The 20748-nt window shown below is 41.0% G+C and overlaps 1 protein-coding gene across 3 annotated transcripts in view; it reads right to left on the bottom strand.

Moving 5' to 3' along the window:
* SLIT3 (slit guidance ligand 3) overlaps positions 1-20748 on the bottom strand; it is a 481586-nt gene that overhangs the window by 131547 nt on the left and 329291 nt on the right. For all 3 annotated transcript variants that reach the window (XM_063413913.1, XM_063413912.1, XM_063413914.1), the window contains 2 exons: positions 19570-19641; positions 10381-10452 (listed from right to left, as the gene is read on the bottom strand). In XM_063413913.1, the coding sequence (XP_063269983.1) occupies positions 10381-10452; positions 19570-19641 (144 nt within the window). The remainder of the gene's footprint in view (positions 1-10380; positions 10453-19569; positions 19642-20748) is intronic.

Genomic DNA, 20748 nt, shown 5'->3' with positions numbered 1-20748 from the left:
CCCAACAACAAGCTGCATCTCCTGCTGAGACAGTCAAACACAAGAACACTTAATTTGTCGCTGTCATCTGCATGGTGGTATCTTGCACTTAGAAGAGAAATAGGCAGGAAATTACCTATTCTTCTTAGCAAAGCCAAAATCCACATCTTTTGACTACTACCAGCCTGAGAAAACTGGTAAACAGTAAATGTCGTTAACTCAGTTCTCTTGGGCACAAAACTCTTCCCTTGTCAATGAATTCAAAGGACTAAATATTTCATCAACGTGGTTCTCTGTGAGGCAGCACACTAATACAAAAACAGACAACAAATAATGTTTATAGGCAAAAGGGAAAATACATCCTCTATTCCTAGCAATCATTTTAAAGACACCTCTAACAGCACAGGGAGCTTCCATTCCCAACAAACTTCACAGACACCACGGAAGACAAGAGGGCAGCGCCTCAGGAAGAAATGAAGCTTGCTAGCTTCATGGGATGCTTTTCTTTTCTCCAAATACATTCAGAAGATGCTTCCTCTGCCTTTACATTCCTGAAACCTCTGGAACATCACACATTCATTACAGTTCTCTCCCCTCAGTGTTGTTTTTGCAGAGCCCTGCTGCTGCAGCCAAAAGTTACAGTGTTTGTGACACACAGGAGATGAAGGCAGACTTGGGCAGCACGGGGAACTCCAGGAGAACAGGAATGCTTTGGAATGAGAGGGCTCCAAAGGAGAACTCCCCTTCCCAGCCTACAGGAAAGTCTGTATCAATTTACCCACATTTCCTCCTTTATATGTTGTGGAAAATGAAGTTTGACATTAGTTAAGACAAAATCCCATAGAAGGCAATGATGGATAAATGAGGTTACATTTTTGCATGAACTAATAGCTAAAACAATTTTATGAAATCATAAGCAGCACTAGTATGACCCCTCTGGAATCTGTATTTCCATGACACCTAATCCACATTCCTGCTGGCTTCCCCAAAAGCAAAAGGGTAATTTTCCCATTGGGCTGCAGGAACAGCTCCTCCTCCTTCACTCCAACAGCAAATGGCATCTCCTCCTGCTTGCTTCTTACAGCCATTTGTGTGTCCAAACCACAGCAGCCCTCCTCCTCCCGGATCTCACACACCATGCATTTCTCTTTCCAGCTTGTAGCGTGTCTTATCCACAAAGAATGGCTGAACAAGGCAGTAGGAGGCAGAACCAGGTACTGAATTTTGAACTATATCCCTAGACGTGCTCTTAGGCATCACAAATCCTTTGGTTTCTACCCCCAGTCCTTTTGCACCGGTCCAACCCCAATTTTAGGAAATGCACATCAGCTTGGTTTGGCTGTTCCTGTGCCATGGCAGAGGCTGGGCACCTGAGCTGCCCTGCAACAAAACTGAAAACAAGTATGTACTTCAATTTATTTTGCTAGGTGCTAATTTTTTTCCCCAGTATTATAGTAATGGTTTATGTTGCAAGCAGTACTTGTAACAAGGCATAAAGCAAAAATGAAAACAATATCAGTAATAAGAGAATTTACAAATGAACTACAATTGTATTTCCACGTGTGGGTAACCTGTGTGTCTTTTTGGGATGCCTCAGAAGGGCACAGCAGAGCTGCTCTGGGCAGATGATCAGGCACAAATCTACATTACTGATTCATCCCACTGAAAAAACTCTCTGAGCAAAAATGACCTGAAACTGCACTGAATACACTGGATCCACATTCATTCTCCCATTAGTTTCAACAAAACATGAATAAACCCCATGCTGGAAAATAGAATTTACAATGTGACGAGGCTTCCTGGCATGAATTTTTGATGACTGTGCTCATGGTGATATAATCTGTGACATTTATTTAGAGCCAAACACTGAAAATGAGAGCAAGTGATCCTCTGTACAGCCACAAATACAGAGGCACACGCTCTCCTTTAAGCATCTGAGTAATCCGGAACAGAAAAGTGCTGGCGCAGTCTGTTTGGAAGTGGGAATTCGGGTCCTAAACAGCTTTTCTGAGGTGACCCCACCTATTCTGTGCATCACAGAGAGCCTGCTCAACAGTAATCCAGGTGTAGCCATATGGAGTGGATGGTGAGAAACGTTACTGACTTATTTCTGCTCAGAATCAGTGAGAAACAGGGGGGAGAAGTGAAAAACTGAGGAAGCAGAATACATCATCCCTAAAAATTTTTTCCTCCTACTTACTGTGAGTTAGATGATGACTTTTGGCCAGAACCATTAAGGTTCATATTCCTTTCAAAACTCTCAGTTATTTTAAAATATCCGCTATGAATATTCCCCTCTATAAATCTCAGTTCTCTACTTAATCTTTCTTCATTATCCCAGCTCCACTAATGGCATCTCATTTTTAATTAGGGATACAAGGCAGGCCTCACATGGAGTTAAAAGTGGTTTTAAGAGGTTTTTTAAATCAACACAAAGGCAGATGAGAAAAACATATTCCAGGAAGCAGAATCTTCCTTGAACACTGAACCAGGCCATAAAACACACTAAGAGTTCCTTTACTGGACTTACACCAAAAGAAGGAACACCATTAAAAGTGGAGTTCTATTTTAGCAGGAATTACACAGTATTTATTTTTGCACCAACTCATGGTGAAAGCAAATTCCAGTAATTCTCCTATTTTGTTATCAGCTTGATTGGATGAGATTTACACACGGCCTCCAGATGTGGGGCAACATTCAAAGGGAGGTTAAATATTCAAGCAGAAATAAAACCGCCTGCTACCCAGAGGGATGATGGATTATTAACTCAAGTCTGCATTTTCATCCCTCTGGATATGTAAAAAACATGAAGAAACCCCTCACAAGCCTTGGACCACCACAGAACAGGGCAGAATGGTTAAAAACCTTGTGGCTTGCACACCATTGAAACAACGAGCTGAGCAGAGCACTGTTACAATTCCATGAACCCATTTCCTGAAAAAGTGGATTTGTCCACACACATTGAAATAATAACGTGTTTAAGCTAAGCCCTTGAAATGAATGTGCACTGAATTGGCTCTGTAATTGTATCAGCTGCCCATAAGCACCATCTGCATAATTAAGATGGTCCCATAATTGAATTATATGCCCAAGCACAGCTTCAAGTGATTAACATTTAAATAACATTCTGAACTCCAAACCCAAAATGACTGAAAAAATTGTTTTTTAAGAGCAAATGGGAATGTTTATACGGCTTTTACCCTTAGCCATGTTTGCATTTTTATCTCAGCGAAGTCAAGAAATCAAACTATCAGGAAATAACCACAAAACTTGGAGAATCAACAGCAGCCTGGCAACCCCACACGTGCTGGGGACTGCAGGCTGGCCTCTGGTGCTCCAGGATAGAGCAGGAATCATCCCAAATACATGAGTGAGCCTGAAGGAAAGTGCTGGGGAGAAAAGCTGCACTGAGGCACTGAAAAGCTTCTCCTTCTTTTTCACCAGCTTTGTGTTTTGACAGCAACGACAACACGATGAGAATGAAAATGTTTGGCATCCCATGAAATGGCTGGCACATCCCACATGCCAGACTCCACTGGGGAAAATGAGAACTCACCAGAAAAAACAGATTAAGAGGCACAGGAGACTGGTAGGGGAGAGGAGAACTGGGTAACAGTTTTGCCTGGGTAACAGCAGAACACAAATTGAACAGGCATGACCTTTATTGAGTATCAATAGTTGAAGGCTTCAACTACATTCAGAGGCACTGTAAGGCAGCAAAGGAAGAATTCTCAGCAGAAAGCTTTCTTTAGGATATACAATACCTTTTACAAGAAGTAAAAAAAAATTAGCATGTATTTTCCAGAATTTTCTCTTGAAATTTATAGGGAATCAAGTGGCATCCTTGACTTAACACAATTTTCCATGGGAGAACAGCTGAAGTGTCAATACAGCAGTATCTAGTCAAGCACTTGGTCATCCCAGCAGCCAATGACAAACAACATCTAATGACAGCATTGTGTGTGCCCCTGCCTAGTTATTGGCAAAATAATTATATTAAGTTTCAGGAACATCTTAAGATGGCCTGGACTGTCAGGGAGCACTTTGATTGTCTCTCACTGTGTCGAGATATTTAAACATCTACTGAAATTTGCATTTTCTAATGTGATGACTGACCACTGAAGAGTCTGTCAGTGCTTCAGTTGATAATAACCAGCATGAAATCATCATCATGCTTGCTTAACCAGCTTCAAGTGTTTCTCCATGTTCAGGAAGCTGGATGATGGTGATGACAAATTTATTCACAGTAAATTAAAATGGAGAAGTCGCAAGCTGATAATGAGTCAAGAAGGAAATACAGAGCACAGTCTGACAGTCATGTTCTGGTGGGAATTTAGAAAGAGATTTCAGAAATTCCTTTTCTGATCCAAAAGCCTGCAATTCTGGTTGAACACCACCCACAAAACAATCCTGTGGTACTTCTGTTACCACCTGGAGAACTATAAACACATCACAGCACCCAGACTCTGCTATCTGAAATTCAATAGTGTCTAACATCTGCCTGCAGGTAAGATCACAGCTGATTCCAGAAAACCACATGATAATTCAGATGCACAGCAGAACAAACCCATTTTCACAGCTTTCAGGGCTAGCAGAGTTAAGATTTGTGTGTGATAGCAGCGAGGAGAGCTCCTGTCAGGAGGGTCCAGCTCGGAGCACTGGCGTCACAGGAGCTGCTGGATCACACTGACGCAGGGATGAGCAGTTGTTTTGGGAAGCTGCACGCAGCCAGGCTACACCAGTGACACAGGAAAGGCAGATGCTGCTGCAGCCTTTCATTAGTGCTCCACTGTAATTGTATTTCTGAGTCTGGCAGATGCTGCTGCCTCACTTTTAACAGCGGCTATTGAGTTTAGTAACATTATCACAATAGCAACCTAAATGCAGAAATCTGAAGGAAAAAAGCTTGAGGCAAATGGCTGGAAAGCAATTCTAAAGCTATTAAACAGGTCTGTGCAGAGAGCATTCTGTCCAGGACTGGAAGGATGGGGGTGGCACAGTATCTACGCTGTAGCCAGAAATATTTTGAGTAATCAAGAGAAAAGCTCATGTGCCATTTTGTTAAGAATTTAGGTCCACAGATCAATGACATAGTTTGCAAAGGACCTCCAGGTCATCTGGTCTGAAACCCACTCAAAGCATGAGTTATTCATGCACTGATCACCAGATCACAGGATAATTCAGAATTCCAGGAAGCTCCAGTGGTTTCTTGTCCTGAGAAGCTGCCAAACCAGGATGAACTACAAGGTCAGATTGGGTTACCTTGAGCTTTATCCAGTCTGGATAAAGTCTGGTCTTTAAAACCTTGAAGGACAGAGGATGCACAGCTTTCTGGGCAGCCTACTCCAACTACCTGACATCATTGTGAAAATATTTTCCCCTTACATTTAGTCACAAGGTCTCTTTTTTTTTACTGCCTGTTGTCTATTCTCCATGCAAAAAAATTAAGAACTGCACAGAACAAGAAGTTTTTATACATCACTTAAAGCCCAGATCACTATGGGCAAGAGAAGAGACTGCTGTGCTATTAAAGACTTGTAAATGGAAAACTGTACTTTCTTTATTCTGACATTTCTGTACTGTTTACATAGCTGGTTAATTTATTTATGTATACAACAGTGCAATGTATACAATGCCAAATATTGGAATTGATGTACATTCTGTTGTTTTTAAATACTCTGTACGAGTTTGTACATCACAGCATTCTCTTTGAGATTCTACCCAGCCCCAAAAGTACACTATAAATAATTAGCAGATCCTGCTTTAAGCTCTTCAGTCCTGGGACTCAATTTAGAATTACAAATCAACACAACCACTTCAAATTTGGCAAATCTGCCATGAAAATACTTTCCAAGCAACCTCACCAGAAAAATGAAGGGGATACAAGTATCTGCCTTATTTATCTCAGAAAAATCAGAATAAAAAGCAAGTTAGAGAAAATATAAGAATCACTTAAACCAAAATTTGATCAGCTGAATTTTGGGAAGACTGATGACAGCAGTTTCTGAAAGTACACACATGATTTGTCACTTCATACAAATCTATTTTAGGGTCAGCTGAAGTTGTAAATATTGTACCTAGTTCCAATTTTAACCCAGGTTAGATGAGTGATCATTTGTCACCACTTTTGACATCACTTTATCTGTCAATATGTCAAACTCCAGGCACCAATATGATTATTGGTCCTTTCCAACTGCGGCGTTGAGTTTTCCCTAATGAACAGATATTAGGTGAAGGAGGAGAAGGCTGTAAACTTTTGGCTCCGTTTTTTGAGAAAGAAACACAACAAGCCTCTGAATTTAAAATACATGTACCACAGGAGTAGATCTCCTGATGTTTAGCAACATCAAAACAGAGCCCACTATGGGGATTTTTCTTGCTCAGTAAAACATGAGGATCACAAGCAGAAGATTTAGGATCAACACTCCTGAGCACTTGTATGATTACTAACTATGCAAAGTAAATTTCCTCAAGGAAAAGGATTTATTGAGAACTGTTACTTGCCAGACATTTGAAAAATGAGGCTTCATCCCTCATATTATTCTGCTATACAGCCTCTTTAAGCAGCAGAGATTTTATGATGCTCCTTGTTCCAGGAACCAGAGCACGGCGCAGGCTGCAGTAAAAAGGCTCCAGAGTGTTTGTTTGAGGATGGCTGCAGGGAGGGAAGTGTGCTACTCAGACATGACAAATGCTGGCTCACAAACCTGGTTCTCCTTGCTGTTGTTGGGTTTATCTGCCCCAGGGCTGCCCCAGGGGAGGAGCTGCAGGGCTGTGCTGTGCCCCTGTGCAGTGGTTGGCAGCACTGGCGAGCTCAGGGGCTCCTGAAGGAGCCACACTCCAGGGGAACTGAAGGACAGGTGAGCAGGACATTTAAATATCTTCCAGTTCCTAGAAAGCCCAAGGTTGGTTGAAGGTCTCCTCTTGTCCACAGCTAATCATTACTCAACAACTTCCACCTTAAGCTGAAGCCCTTGCCATTCTTTTGGCATTTAAATGCAACAAATGAAAAGAATTAAATTAATCAAACACTATTTCACAGCTTGGATGCATTGCTCCCCCAATAAAATGAAAGTTTCTGTTCACTGCATTAAAAAAAAACCCACAAAAGCTAAAAAAACCCCAGTTATCCCTTTCTGGAAAACAACATAGATCTCTCAAACCCAAATTGACCTAAAATTCCTGGAAGGCACTTGATACAACCTGCTGAAAAGAAGAATGTGTGAGGATAGGGTACAGTAGCTACAAAGCTTTCTATCATCCTCTCCTCTGGCACCTTCAAAAAGGATAAGGAAAACTACATGGTCCAAGAAAAGCTTCTGCTCCACAGAACAGATGTGTAGTTGGACTCAAAGAATGATTTTTGCTGCTCTGTTGGTCACCACTGCACACTTAAGAAACACATAAGATTTGTAAAATCAGCAATTTAACGAAAATCCAATTGCAATTATTTTTGTGGGTAAAGTTAACTATTTAAGATAATTACTTATAATGAAAACTTCAGAAACAACGTTTTGAATTAACCCACAGGGTTTAAAAAAAGCCCAACAAAACCACACTCTAATCCCTCAACCAAAAACCTCCAAACCCTTATTATCTAACCATGCCTAGTTATTTTCTTGCCAAATATAATACAATACTGGCTCACCACCTCTGCCTTATAGGGCAGAAATGTGGGATGGTGATGCCAGCCAGGTGGTCTAAAACTGGTTCTGAATTCATTTCCCCTGCACCAAAGTCCAACAGGACATTTGAAGATGTGACCATGCCTGAGATGAGATCCCCTTTACCCAGCTCTGGGCTCCTGGCACCAGTGCTACTGTCTGAAGGTGTGAGGCCCTTACAGAGAACAGTTCAGCCAGAATACAGAATATTCCTGGCCTATATTGTGACAGTATATTTAAACTGAAGAATAATTACATGTCTGAGAAACTCTGATGAGTTCTATCCAAAACAATTAATAACAATATCATCTGTTCTGACATTTCACAGTAATTATTTTTTCCTTTTAAATAATATCTTTTCTTTCTAAATAACAGTTTTTCCTTCTAAGTAATACAGGACCCACAAGGACTCCTTTTTTTCTCACTGTGTCCTGCTTTATCATAAAGCCAGTACATTTTCAAAACTGCTCCTGCTCCTGCTCCAGCTCAGGAAATCAGACAGGCTACCAGGATACCTTAATCAGAGTGCTCTTATCACAGTGTCTCCAGACTAATAAGAAGAAATCCAATCTAGTGCCCATGGAACACTAAATTAGATCTAATCATAGGGCACTCTTCCAATTGTTCAACAGCAGGTCTAAGACCAACGAATGCCATTTATTTTTTTTTAGTAGCCATTAAAATACTACTAGCAATCCCAGAACAGCTGCTTCAAAGCCACAATCCAAAAAGCTGCAGACATTTGTTTGCATTTAAAACATGATCATTCAGTGCTCTCCTTGCCAAAAGATACTTTACATACAAACATGCTCAAGAAGACCCTGGAAAGCTCCAGGGTCATGGTAATTTGGGAATCCCAAAATGGGGCAACCTACTTACATTTTCTCAGCTTGAGAATGTTTAAATAGCTGAAGCACAACACCTTTCAGTGGTTCCCTGGCACACAGATTTTGTCTCCTTAACAACAAGGAGCTAATTCTGACTAAAACCAATTGTATCTTGTCTTAAATATGCACTTCACTGAAGGCCACTCTACATGCATGCCAGGACTATACTATAAAGGAGTTAAAAATTGCTTAATGCCTAATGCAAAAGTTCTAGATCCATATTTTTACAGGACACAGTGATCCATGTGTTGAGTGATTTTCTTACTTATATTTTCCTACTGGGAAGGATTCTATCTCTAAAGTGTCCTGGATTAGATAGAACGAGTCTTGAAGAGTTATCTCTTCAAAGCTGCAACTGTAGAATATTTGGGTTGAGGAGGACAGTTGTAAATCTCAGATTTTTTAAAACAGAGCTTTTTTCTCAGAGGTCAAAGTAGGATGAATGCCAGCTCCTTTGCACTTCCATAATTATTGTCCTCACACCTGGAAAACCATCCCCAAAATTTCTCTTACTGCCCAGGTTGCCATGAAAACACTGAAGCACCAGGAAACTCGTGAGGTTTGGGGCAGCAGGGAGGAGAGGAGCTGCCAGAAAAAAAGTGCATGGGGTGAAGATAAAACGATGGGCAGCTCCCCACTGCCCCAGCTCAGGGACTGTCACAGCCAAACCAAAGGGGCTCTTGCTTTTCCTGCTCAGGGTGGTCCCTGTCTGCAGTTAGGTTCTTATGGATAAATGACACATCTGAGCAGTGCTTCACTCAGCACAGAGTCATTTCAGTGACCTCATTTACTTGTTTGGCTTTGCTCATGAATGCTGATCTAAATCTAAGCTTGCTTTGATGTCCCATATAGGGCCAGCAAAGGCTGCAACCACAGTGACACATCCAATGGAATAACAACCTTTGGGAAATTCATTGCTGGCTACATCAGGGTTGTCAGAAAGGCTTCAAGTAAAATGTCTAAAAGCTACTCCATATTCCACATTAAATATGATTTGCTGTTTGGGCTGGAGTGCTGTATGTGACATAAACCAGAACTGACTCACTTTTCATACATCACCTTTATTTTCTGCATGCATCATCCATGATGGTAATCAGAACATTAGGGACCCACATTAAACTCACTTCCCTGCTGTGCCCTCTACTGACTGGATGAGATTCCCTTTCCTTTGAAGGAGTTACTGGATCTTAGTGTGATCATGGAGACAAGAGTGAGTGAAATTTGCCATTTCACATTTGGCTTAGGAAATTTTTTCTGCTCCATTAACACATACTGAATATCTCTCTATATACCTTACCCTGATCATGACTGCAAGTTAGATCACACACAGCATAAAATACTTTTAATAACAATATATTGTAAAATCATTTCTCTTGCAAGTAAGCCCCATTTGACATAAGAAGAACATGGAACTGAGCATGAGTCACAGCAATCTGACCTCTCACGTTGCCCTTGCCCTTGCCCCAGCAGGTTCTTGCAGCACAGAAGCCCTCAAGGATCCAGACATTCAACCACAAGTGCTAAATGTGTAAAAACAATCAGATGGCATCCCCACCCACGCATCAGCCGGTGACCAAATTTCCTTTCTTGGACCGAGTCTCTCATTTCCTCCCCACACTTAAATCCTCTGTGTCTATTATCCATTATACACACTGTGCTATAAAACTGTTGACACCTTCCTTTTTCAGTTTTTTCAGCCCTTGCCTCCCTCTTCCCTGACACAGAAACAACAGACTAGCACATCCCAGTGAGTTTTCAGTGGAAAAGGTGGTTCTATTAATGTCAGAAGCTGAAAGAACAGTAAATCTAGCTAGTCAGTAAAATAAAGAAGAGGAAGGGATCATACTCACAGCAGCTGCAGAGACACAAGATCATCAAAAAGGCCCTGGGGAATCTCCGTGATCTTGTTTCCATAGAGCACTCTGAAAGATTCAGGAAGACAAAATAAATCTTAAATAACAGCCCAGTTTAGTGTCCTCCCACATCTCTGCATTATCATCTTTATTGATCATGGTGCACCATGCCCAGGATCTGTGGGCATTTCATTTAACCACTGATCTCATTTTCTTTTCAGAGAGCACATGGCATTAAATGAGTCGTTATGATTCAGGCTTCGTCTGGTGTTGGAAGGCATTTTTAATGTAGAAACTGGACATCATCCAAAAACTGTATCTGAAATATTTTTCATTCTGTTAAGGGTTGTTTTTTTCCATCCTTTTTAGAAATATTTTAGCCACTGAAAGGCACGTTGTCTGATGCAAAACCCTAGAATTCTGCTCAGTAATAGTGAATTTAAAAGCCAGAGAGCACAAGCTGGTTGTCGATAAAATTTATATAACTGAGTCTCTTAAGATACAGTAATTGGCATGAAATGTGACACAGGCATCATCGGATAAAATATTATGGCTTCACCAGCTGCTGTTACCATTTCAGTGAACTAATATAAAGAAATTTATCCTGAACTGGAAATAGACATATATTTCAGGAACTCAGAAATAATTTAGGTATGGCTTAGTCATAAAAATCAGTAAAGCTTTAATAACAAAAATAAGAGTCTCTGTGTATATTTAATCAACTGTTGTAGTTTAGATTTAAAATGCAATTCTACAATCAACCATAAATATATGACCTGATATCCATGATTCAGTTTTAACATGACAAATATTTCTTTTTTTAATGGAGAAATGCACATATATTATCCTTAGAAACTGAACGAAGGAGGAGGAGAGACAGAACCACCATTATGCTGAGATGTGTTACCCAGTGATCAGAGCAAAACCATGTATGACAGGAACACCAGAAATTCAATCACGGCTGAAGGATTTGCTCATGTCACTTCTGCAGGTCGGTATCATTTGTCAAAACCAGAGTGGCTGAGGAGCTTATGTGAGTCCTGGTAAAAGGGGGGATGATGAGGCTCCTTCTGACAACATTTTGACTCATCTAAACATTTTAAACTGGGAAAAACAGAATTTATGTAATTTCTATGCTCTACATAGGACATGGCAAATGGTTATAAACCAGCTCACGCCAAAACTCTGCTGCTTATGTGTCACTAAACTGGTTGATTCCTCACTTTTTAAAGTGGAACAATAGGCTGGCAATGAATCAAAAGGCCACGTGAGGCTGGGATGTTGGCTGAAATCCTGGCTTACCCTGCCTCACAACGTTTGAAATATCAGGCAGAGTTGAACATAGTGAAAAACAAACTGTTAGCATGACAGACCATTTCCAATACCCCCTGGCCCTCCCAGAGCATCCCCACTTCAGCTTGCTCCTCATCAGTCACTGGGAGCCCATCACCCCTGTGGGAGCCTTCCCAAGTCAGCTCATCTAAACAAAACAACACCATTTAAATACCAAAACCTAAACTGAACCCAAATTTTTCATTACTTTTGCAGTTTAGGAACTGAAGTGCTATTCAAGAAACTAAGGGTCATCCAGCATTCTTTTCCCTCTAAACAAATGTAATAATTTCTCTATCTAGTCAGGAGGTGTTTGTAATGGGCTGCTCCCATTAGTGTTTCTTGTGAGTAATGAATGCTTCTAAATTTTTCTGATTGGTTCATAACTTTAGCTTCAGAACACACACACAATTTCCTATTTCAACAAAATTTAATGCAGTATATGAAGATTTTTATACTCTATCCAAAGCTAGGTGGAAATGGTGGCTGAACTTGGAAAGGTTTAACAGGACCATTCACACAAAACATTCAGGTCCCTGCATTTCCCTGGGCTCTAAACCAACATGTGAAAGACTGACTCACAAATTTCCTTCTGAACAAAGATGTGTGCACCTGTATCAGAAAGCAAAACCAAAACCTCTGCAAATAAAGTATTTGTGAAAGGTTAAAACATCAATGCCCTCAGAACCCAGTATGCTTCCTTCTCACCTTTCAGTCCTTCTGAAAAACCTTTCTTTAAGCAAGTGTGTCATCTGTATACTGAGTTTAGACTGTAAACTCTGAGATGTCAGAGAAATATCTTCCTTACTTTTGTGAAGGAGCAGGATCAGCAGTCCTGATCAATAATTCATAGTACAACAGCAAAGAAGAATTGAGAAGGTAAGATTTACAAAATGCCCGTGGAAAGTAAAAACATCCCCACGCCAGCCTAAGGGTTATTCTGGCTGTAGAGGTAAAGCAAAACCTTAAAGAAATATCAGCACTCATGTCCTATGGCACTACTGAATGCAAATATCATAATAAGACCCTCAAAGCAATTTTTTAAAATTTATTTTTAATTTGAGAGTCAGAAGGTCATAGTGCAGTGTTCAGTGCTACTGAACTTTCAACCTTGGATGTGTTTATACATCTTCTTTATTATTTTGAGCAAAATAAAGCAGATCAAAGTAGCTTATAAAATAAAACAAAGCTCCCATTTTCAGAAGCCATGAAAAGGAAAATAAGCATTTTCCAAACTAATTTGGCTTATGTGCATGTGGCACATTAGCATTCAAACAGATTAGCAGCTAAACAAAAGTCAGTATGAGAGCTCAGGCACTTGTCTCTAATTCATATTCATGTTCAGCCCTGCACAGAGCCCCAGAGCTGGTGCCATGTGTGCCTGCCCTGCCAGGCTGCAGGAGGGGAGATGTGCACTGCTCTGCAGCTCCCCTCTGGGGCTCTCCGTGCCCTCCTCTGCAGGAAAAGCCCAGAAAACCTCTCTGCTCCCAGTTCTGTGTCCCAGGAGAGCACGACCTGGGCTGGCTCCTGCTCTGCTGCTGCCCAGCCAGGCTGGGGCCCTGCAGGGACCCTCCTCTGCTCCTGCCACACTGCCCAGGGCTCTGCCCTGCACACACTGCTCCCAACAGCAGCTCTGCGGGAAAAGGAACCACACAAACACCCCTGACAAAAAAAAAAAAAAACAAAACAAAAAACAAAAACAAACCAAAAAAACACACACAAAAAACCAACAAAAAAAACCCCCAAAAAACAAAAAACCAAAAAAACAAAACAAACCCAAAAAAACCCCCACAAAAACAAACAAAAACCCCACAAAAAACAACAACAACAAAAACCACGACAACCAAAAAAACCAAAAACAAAACAAACAAAAAACCCAAAAACCACAAAAACCCCTCAAAAAACCCCCACAAACAAACAAAAAAACCCCAAAAAACAAAACTAAACAAAAAAACCAAAAACAAACAAAAAAACCAAAAACAACCAAAACAAAAAACCACCACCAAACACAAAACACCACACACAGAAAAAAACCCCAACAACAAAAACAACAACAAAAAACTGCCAAAAAACCCAACAAAAACAACACAAAAAACCGCCAAAAAACCAAACCAAAAACTCCCAAAAACCCCAAAAATAAAACAAACAAAAAAAACCCCAAAAAACCCAAAAAACCAAAAACACACACACAAACAACAAAAAACCCCAAAAAAACCCCACCACAAAAACCCAAAAAACAAGAACAAAAACACATAAACAAAAAAACCTCCTCCTCCAAAACAAAACAAACAAAAAACCACACCAAAATAAACATCATCAAAAAAGAAACAAAAAATCCAAAACCCCTACAAAACAAACCAACCAACCAACCAACCAAAACAAAAAACCAACTTAAAAAAGCAGGAAATATGACCAATTCAATTCAAGAGCTTCGTTTAAATCTCCAGTGCTTTCACCAGCAGTGGTAAATTTTAGGAGATTTGCCCTTTGGCATTACAAGTTCTAAAACTGGTGTTCATTTGCTTCCCTCACACGTGTTGCAGGACATGCAGGCGTCCTGCAAGATGTGCAAGCTTGGCACAGGAACACAACCCTTCTTCTATCCCAAAGCACCTGAAATTTTAGACCCAAAGCATTTTTTTAATTAAAAATACACTAACAAAGTTAACATGTAATAAAAATAAAATTAGCTCAGTAATTGCCGCCAATAGACAGTGAATCTGTGAATTAGGACATTTATCAGAACACAAAAACAATTACTAAGATTTTTTTTTTGTGTGGGCTCCTGATTCCTCATTGGCTTCTCATCTTTAGGAAAGCCTCTGGTCTGACAAATACCACAGCACACAAAGCACAGACCCCAGGCAGCACTGCAAGCATTGGAAATCCCTGGCAGCAGCACCCTAAAGAGTCATTATGGATCTGCAACAAGAAGTTATACAAATACAAAACAGCCACAAATGAGGCATTGTGTTTCTTCAGCCTGATTCTGGCATCACATTTTAATAGTCCCCTAAAGATGTATCTACCCCAAGACATGAAATTTGCAATTAAATAGATATTAAATTTCCAATTAAATAATTAAATGTTACTACTAAACTTCAAGTTTTGCTGTTTAAATCAACTGATATTGTGAAATAAAGATTAAGCAGTGCAAAGAGTCACAGCATAGATTGATCTGCAGTTCTGGGACACCACACAAAGAAAGCACAGGAAGCACACGTAGCCACAAGGATGTTGGGTGAGACTATAACCAATGATGGGCCAAACCTTCAGCAGAAGGGCCTTAAAACATGGAATTTACACTGATTCTTCACAGTCTCTATCCATTCCGACCTCTTGCACCATTTTAAAATGAGGGAATCTGCACTGACTTTACCAATTCATGGCCTTTCAGACGCACTGACGTTTAACACGCCACCTTCGAAGGGTGTGAAGCAATAATTGCTGTGTTCTTTATTTTATGTCTCTGCTCCTCAGCGTCCTTACTTGCAAATGGAGTTGCAATTTAGCTGCTTCATTAAGTCAGATCACAGACTACAGAGATTTTTCCCTTGAAGGTGACACAGAGTTTTTTAAGGTATGAAAGCCTAGCACAGAATCCCTTACTTTCGACCATATGGTTTCCAGCTAAGTGTTCCTTTATTTTGGCTGGGCTGAAACATTCTCACTGAAGTGTCAAATTGTGACTTTATGCAATGCCTTTTTCAGTCCTCAGAATGCTTTTAACTTTCCTTCAGACTGTGAAAACAATTCTTGCTAGGAAGAATTATATTTCCCAAGCTACGTACAATGGCACAGGCTCAACATGAATTCAGGTTTTCAGAAGAGGACAAATTGATAGGGATAAAAACAGCAATAAATTTCTAATATCTAAAAGAAACTTAGACATGTAATTTTTTTTTCCTCTGCACTATTTCATATTTCTTCAGAACAAGCTAAGCTAAATAAATCACAGTAAAACTATCCAAAGCAATTTGTTACCTTAAAATAAGTTTGTCAGCTATTGCAATAGACAGTGTTTTATTGCAGATTTCAAATCACCATGAATGACACCCCATGCATCATCACCCAGGAGATGATGGTCTAAATGGGACTGCTATGTCAAAACCTAAGCTGTCTCTTGTCTCTGTGCCCAGGCTGATCTAAGCTTTGAAAGTGTTCATTAGCTTAATTCAGTATATGAACAAAACCAAAGGAATTCTCCCTCTGCAATGGTCTAAAACTTATTCATGCAGTTTAACACTCTGAAGGCTTAGACTATTTTGTCATATCTCACAAAGTGTCCCCAGACAGTCTGGATGTGGCCTTCCAAACCTACAATTGTGGAATGTTTAATGACCTCAAGAACTACATTTATCTTTGATACTATTAACAATAACTAAATGCTGATACAATTCCCTCACTGATACCAGACAGATTCTGAGTTGATTCAATGAAAAACTAATTTACTTTACAAAGTGTGTGCAGCAATCCTGACACATGAAACTATTCCTATTGTCCCCCACGCTCTGGGCTGTTCTGAACCACTGCAGCTCCTGCAGAGGCCCTGCTAACCATGGAACACAAACACCAGGCACTAACACAGAGTGTTTCTCAAACTTTTCCTTCAAATTCAGAGAATACATTCATTTGCAACCAACCGATTCTGCCACACTTCTCAATGCAAGGGTACTATTTGCTGTCATATGAAGGAAATATTGCATGGCAAGACTAATTCTTCCAGCACAAGAAGAAGAAAAGCTAGTAAACTCTGGGAAGAAGAAGGAAAAAAGTTCTTAAAGCATAATGATTCCAGTTCCTTATTCTGTGACAACCAGGCAAAAAAGAAAGTTATGTGCATCCCCAAGTGTTTCTAAGTAGAAATGTCTTTCTCCAAAGAGTAACATGAATAGGGAACAAAATCCCATTGCCAAATGGGCACAGAGAAAATAACTTATTTTTTCCTGCATGAGAGGAATGGAGACGTTTTGAGTACCCTACAGGAACAAACTTGCCTTTCTTTTGCTAAATGCAGAGAAAACCCAAGGTAGAAATGGCTGCTTTCAAGTATAATCATTTTGTGTCCTGACTCCCATAGGTGAATTTCTTGTTAGAGAAAATAGATAGATTTACAATAAAAATTTATGACCTGCTAGCACACGGATCACTTAGCATTTTTAAAAGATTAAAGTTTTATATATTTCAGAGGAAACAGAGCTTCTGTTGCAAACATTCCCATGTTTTGAAAACTGCAATATACCATTTTTTCTACCATCTCAACACAAGTACAACAGGCAGAATACTCTGAAAAGCATTTCTGCCTGGAAACACCAAGCCAAGCTGACTTCAGGAGAAAGCAGAGTAGAACCCACTAAATATAGGCCTGCATTAGGCAGGCAGACTAACAAGGCTGGCTGCCTTCCAGAGGAGCACTCTGGCTCTCCAGACCCATAGGGAGCACTGTGATTGCATGCAAGCAGGGAGCGCAAAATGGGAATAAAAACAGACAAAAAAAGTGCAAAGATATTAGGTTGTACAGCAGCACTTCGCTTTTAATGGCAACCAAGTTGCTTACTCTTATTTGTGCATTAATACTTTCCCCTCCTTTCCTCTGGTTGGAACTCAGCCAGCTGAAAAGTCCAGCTGCTCTGCAGGGAGATGAACCCTGGATGATGCCTCATTCAAATGTGGGCACCAACCACATCTGCCTGAGGTGCAGGGACAGGAAGAGTTGTTCCTTGTACGCAGGGCAGTGTTCCTTCAGGGCACGCAGCTGAGTAAAGTTACGGGGCCTTGGGCACCAAGAGACTGAGCTGCTAAGAGAGAAAACACTGGAGAGCCACTGTCTCCCTTCCTTTCTGCCTCCTTGTTCTCTCCCCTTTGGCAGGGCCATCGGGAGGGCTGGCACTTCCAAGGAGTCCTCTGCTCTGGCACTTGTCCTCCTGTGCCTGACTGAGCTGGCTGGTGGCTGTGGCAAAGTTCAGACAAAAGAAGATACTCTGCTTCTGACAGGTAAAAACACAGGGAAACTTTCTTCAGAGAAACCCAATTTCTGCTGACCAGCATAACATCTTGCTCCATAAAGATATCTAGGGTTTAGAATCTGAAAGAACTACAGGGAGGAACCTGCCAGGGATGGGTGACAGGTCATGAAACAAGAGGAAACCAACCACGGCTTGTCAACTACAGGGAAACATTTGTAAGACCTACCTGCAATGAACAGCAGGGGCAAAACCTTTCAAAAGAAAGCAAAAACACAGCAGACAACTGACCCTAGAGGAGGAGGCTGATAATTTCAAGACTGTAGTTGATACTATCCCAGAAACAAGGCTGCCAAGGAGAGGAGAAATTGTGTTACAGCTGTGTCTGTGGTGGAGGGAAACCGAGGCCAGCATGGAACAAAGGAAAGAGTTGGAGGCAGTTCCCTTGCTACAGCCTGTGCTGTGCTCAGCTCCCTGCCATAACCTACTGGCATTAACTTAAGCACTGTTTTACCCACTTGGACAGAAACATATTCAAACATCATCTACTTGAAATATCGCCTTGGATGACTGGGCAGAGAATACACACTCATGTCACTTGCTTCTGTCTGCAAATCAAAACACTATAAACTCCTGCCCAGTTTATATTCTCATTTCCTCTGTCCACTCTGGTGTGTTTTGTCCCACACTCCTGAGGCCCCCTGGGGGTATCTGTGCTGAAGCTGGCTGAGCTCTGCCTTGGGAAGTCAAGCCCAGAGGGGATGTCTTGCCTGTCCAGCTCACTCCTGGCCAGGAGGTTTGCAGGACCAGCAGCTGCAGCACTGCAGCATCAGCAGCAGCTTCACACCACGCCAGAACTGTAGCGTTCAGTAAATGTCACTCTCTTGCTGAATTGCTTCCAGACAGCAGTGAGGGATTTGACCATTTCCACAGCATGTTGAATAACACCGCCTGAACTATTCAACAAACACCAGCAACACTTAATATATATTTCTGGCATTCTCCCAGCTGGATTCAGGGCACAAGAATGGGCCAATCCTCCTGCATTCTGGCTCAGAGGTTTACTGCAACATGTAAGTTTAGTACTTAATAGATTTCTAATATTCTTCTAGCCAAAAAATCATTCAGTTTCTCAGAATTGTCCAGTATTCAGAAAATAAAATTATGGCAGCTTGTAGAAACAAAATACAGTTCTTTAAAAACCAAGCTGGGTTATGAATATTAATGAGACAATTGTTTCCATACTGTTTTTAAAATAAACACAGGTAAATATCATTCTAGTTGTGCTTCCCTGTTCTCTCAACATGGGGCTTTCTACCACTCTATTCTAATTTATCCTTAATATGCAGCTTCTGACTTTGGATTGCTCCTTTTACCCATTAAAAGCTCAACTGTTTTAATAGTGCTGTGGGTACCTAGGCTGAAATACAGCTGCATGTAAATTCAACTTGGTGCTAAATCAGTTTTCTGCGTTCTATAAAGAGAAACAAATGGCTGTCAAGAGATCCTACCTTCCTTTTATCTTCTGTATGAAATCATATCTTAGTCCCCTTCCAGTTTAATAAAGCAGTAATTACAGCCAGGGTGTGTAAACATGAGGAGTAGGGGTGCATGGAGCAGCCCGCAGGTGCACGTGTACAGGAGATAGAATAATGCACTGATTTGAAGAAGTGCAGAAGTCAGCAGCCTTATGAGAGACTTGTACACATTCCTCCTTTCTAAAGTTCATTTTTCATTTACAAAATTTTTCATTTACAAAAGATCAGATGCTTCACACAAGCTGGCAGTTGCACACAGAAACATATGTTCCCCCAGACAGCACATTATCATTTTTATTCCTCTTACGTGCAAGCTCTCCCCAAATGCCCATTCAGTTCTATTTTCTACTTACAATGAAATGAGGGATTTCAAGCCTTTGAATGCATCAGGTGCAATGTCAGTTATTTGATTCTTGCTGATGTCTCTGTGAAAAGAAAGAAGGATTAAAAAAATGTTAGTAAACAGGAATCTAATGACAATATTTTAGCTGTGGCTTAATGGAAGAACACACTTGATATAAAAACAGAAGTAAATTATCATATAATTACAGACAAATGATGAACTATGTAGTGGCAGAGACTGGCAAATTCCAGGAAGGATCAGAAAACATCAGTCAGTATGACAGGCCACAGCCTCAGTAGAGAGCACCCCTCTTAATAAGGTTTTTCATTTTATGGATGGTAAAAAAAGGTTTCTATGAAGAACAATGATGTCGATAAAACCATCCCAAAGCCATTAATTGTGGAGCTGGCCCTGTGAGCCTGTGGGGTGGCCTCAAGCATGAGGAGCAGCCCATGACAAAGCATAAAGGTGTTCTGCACATCTGAATGCAGGCATGGAACAGCAACCTTACAACAACAGAGAGGATCATGCAGAGAGCCCAGCCCTGACCCCAAAGCAGCACTGCCCCACTGAGGTCTGGGCTTTAATGGCCTAGAAAAAACAAAACTCACTCAGCCTTGATGTGGTGAAGTTCAGACACTGGAGGAAGCCTTCAGGCATCTCAGTGGGACCTGTGGAGCTCTGAAGGCAGCAGCAGTGTGGGGACCCCCAGTGCTGCAGACCCTGTCAGAGCCCAGCAGGATTGCACCCCTTGGCTGTGGTGTGAGTGGGATTCAGTACTGCCTGCTGTATTTTTAACATAAACTGTGCCCTGGTTTGGAAAACTCTTCCATTTGAATCATGACCAGCCAAGAACACAAAGATAAATACAGACTGTGCCACAGTGACCTTATACAAGGAGCCCAGGTTACTACACTTGGCAGGCAGGTGCCTCATTGTGACTGTCACTGTCATCCAGACTTTTTGTCCATCAGTTCAACCAGGAGCTGAGCTGGACACAACCTTCAGCCCTCTCCCTGCACTCCCTGACAGCTGACACCAGCTTGGATCAGTAGCATCAAATCTCTTCACTGATAGCTGAAGCAATCCAGTATTTCATATACATTTTCACTGATATTTCCACTGGGGGACATGCTATGGATCCAAGTAGACTCTAAATTAAACATCACTTGAATGATAACTTATTAAT

The sequence above is a fragment of the Prinia subflava genome, chromosome 16 (assembly GCF_021018805.1).
Source record: "Prinia subflava isolate CZ2003 ecotype Zambia chromosome 16, Cam_Psub_1.2, whole genome shotgun sequence".
NCBI classification, from domain to species: Eukaryota; Metazoa; Chordata; class Aves; order Passeriformes; family Cisticolidae; genus Prinia; species Prinia subflava.
Note: the sequence above shows the minus strand (reverse complement) of the source record. Positions and strands in the feature narration are given on the sequence as shown.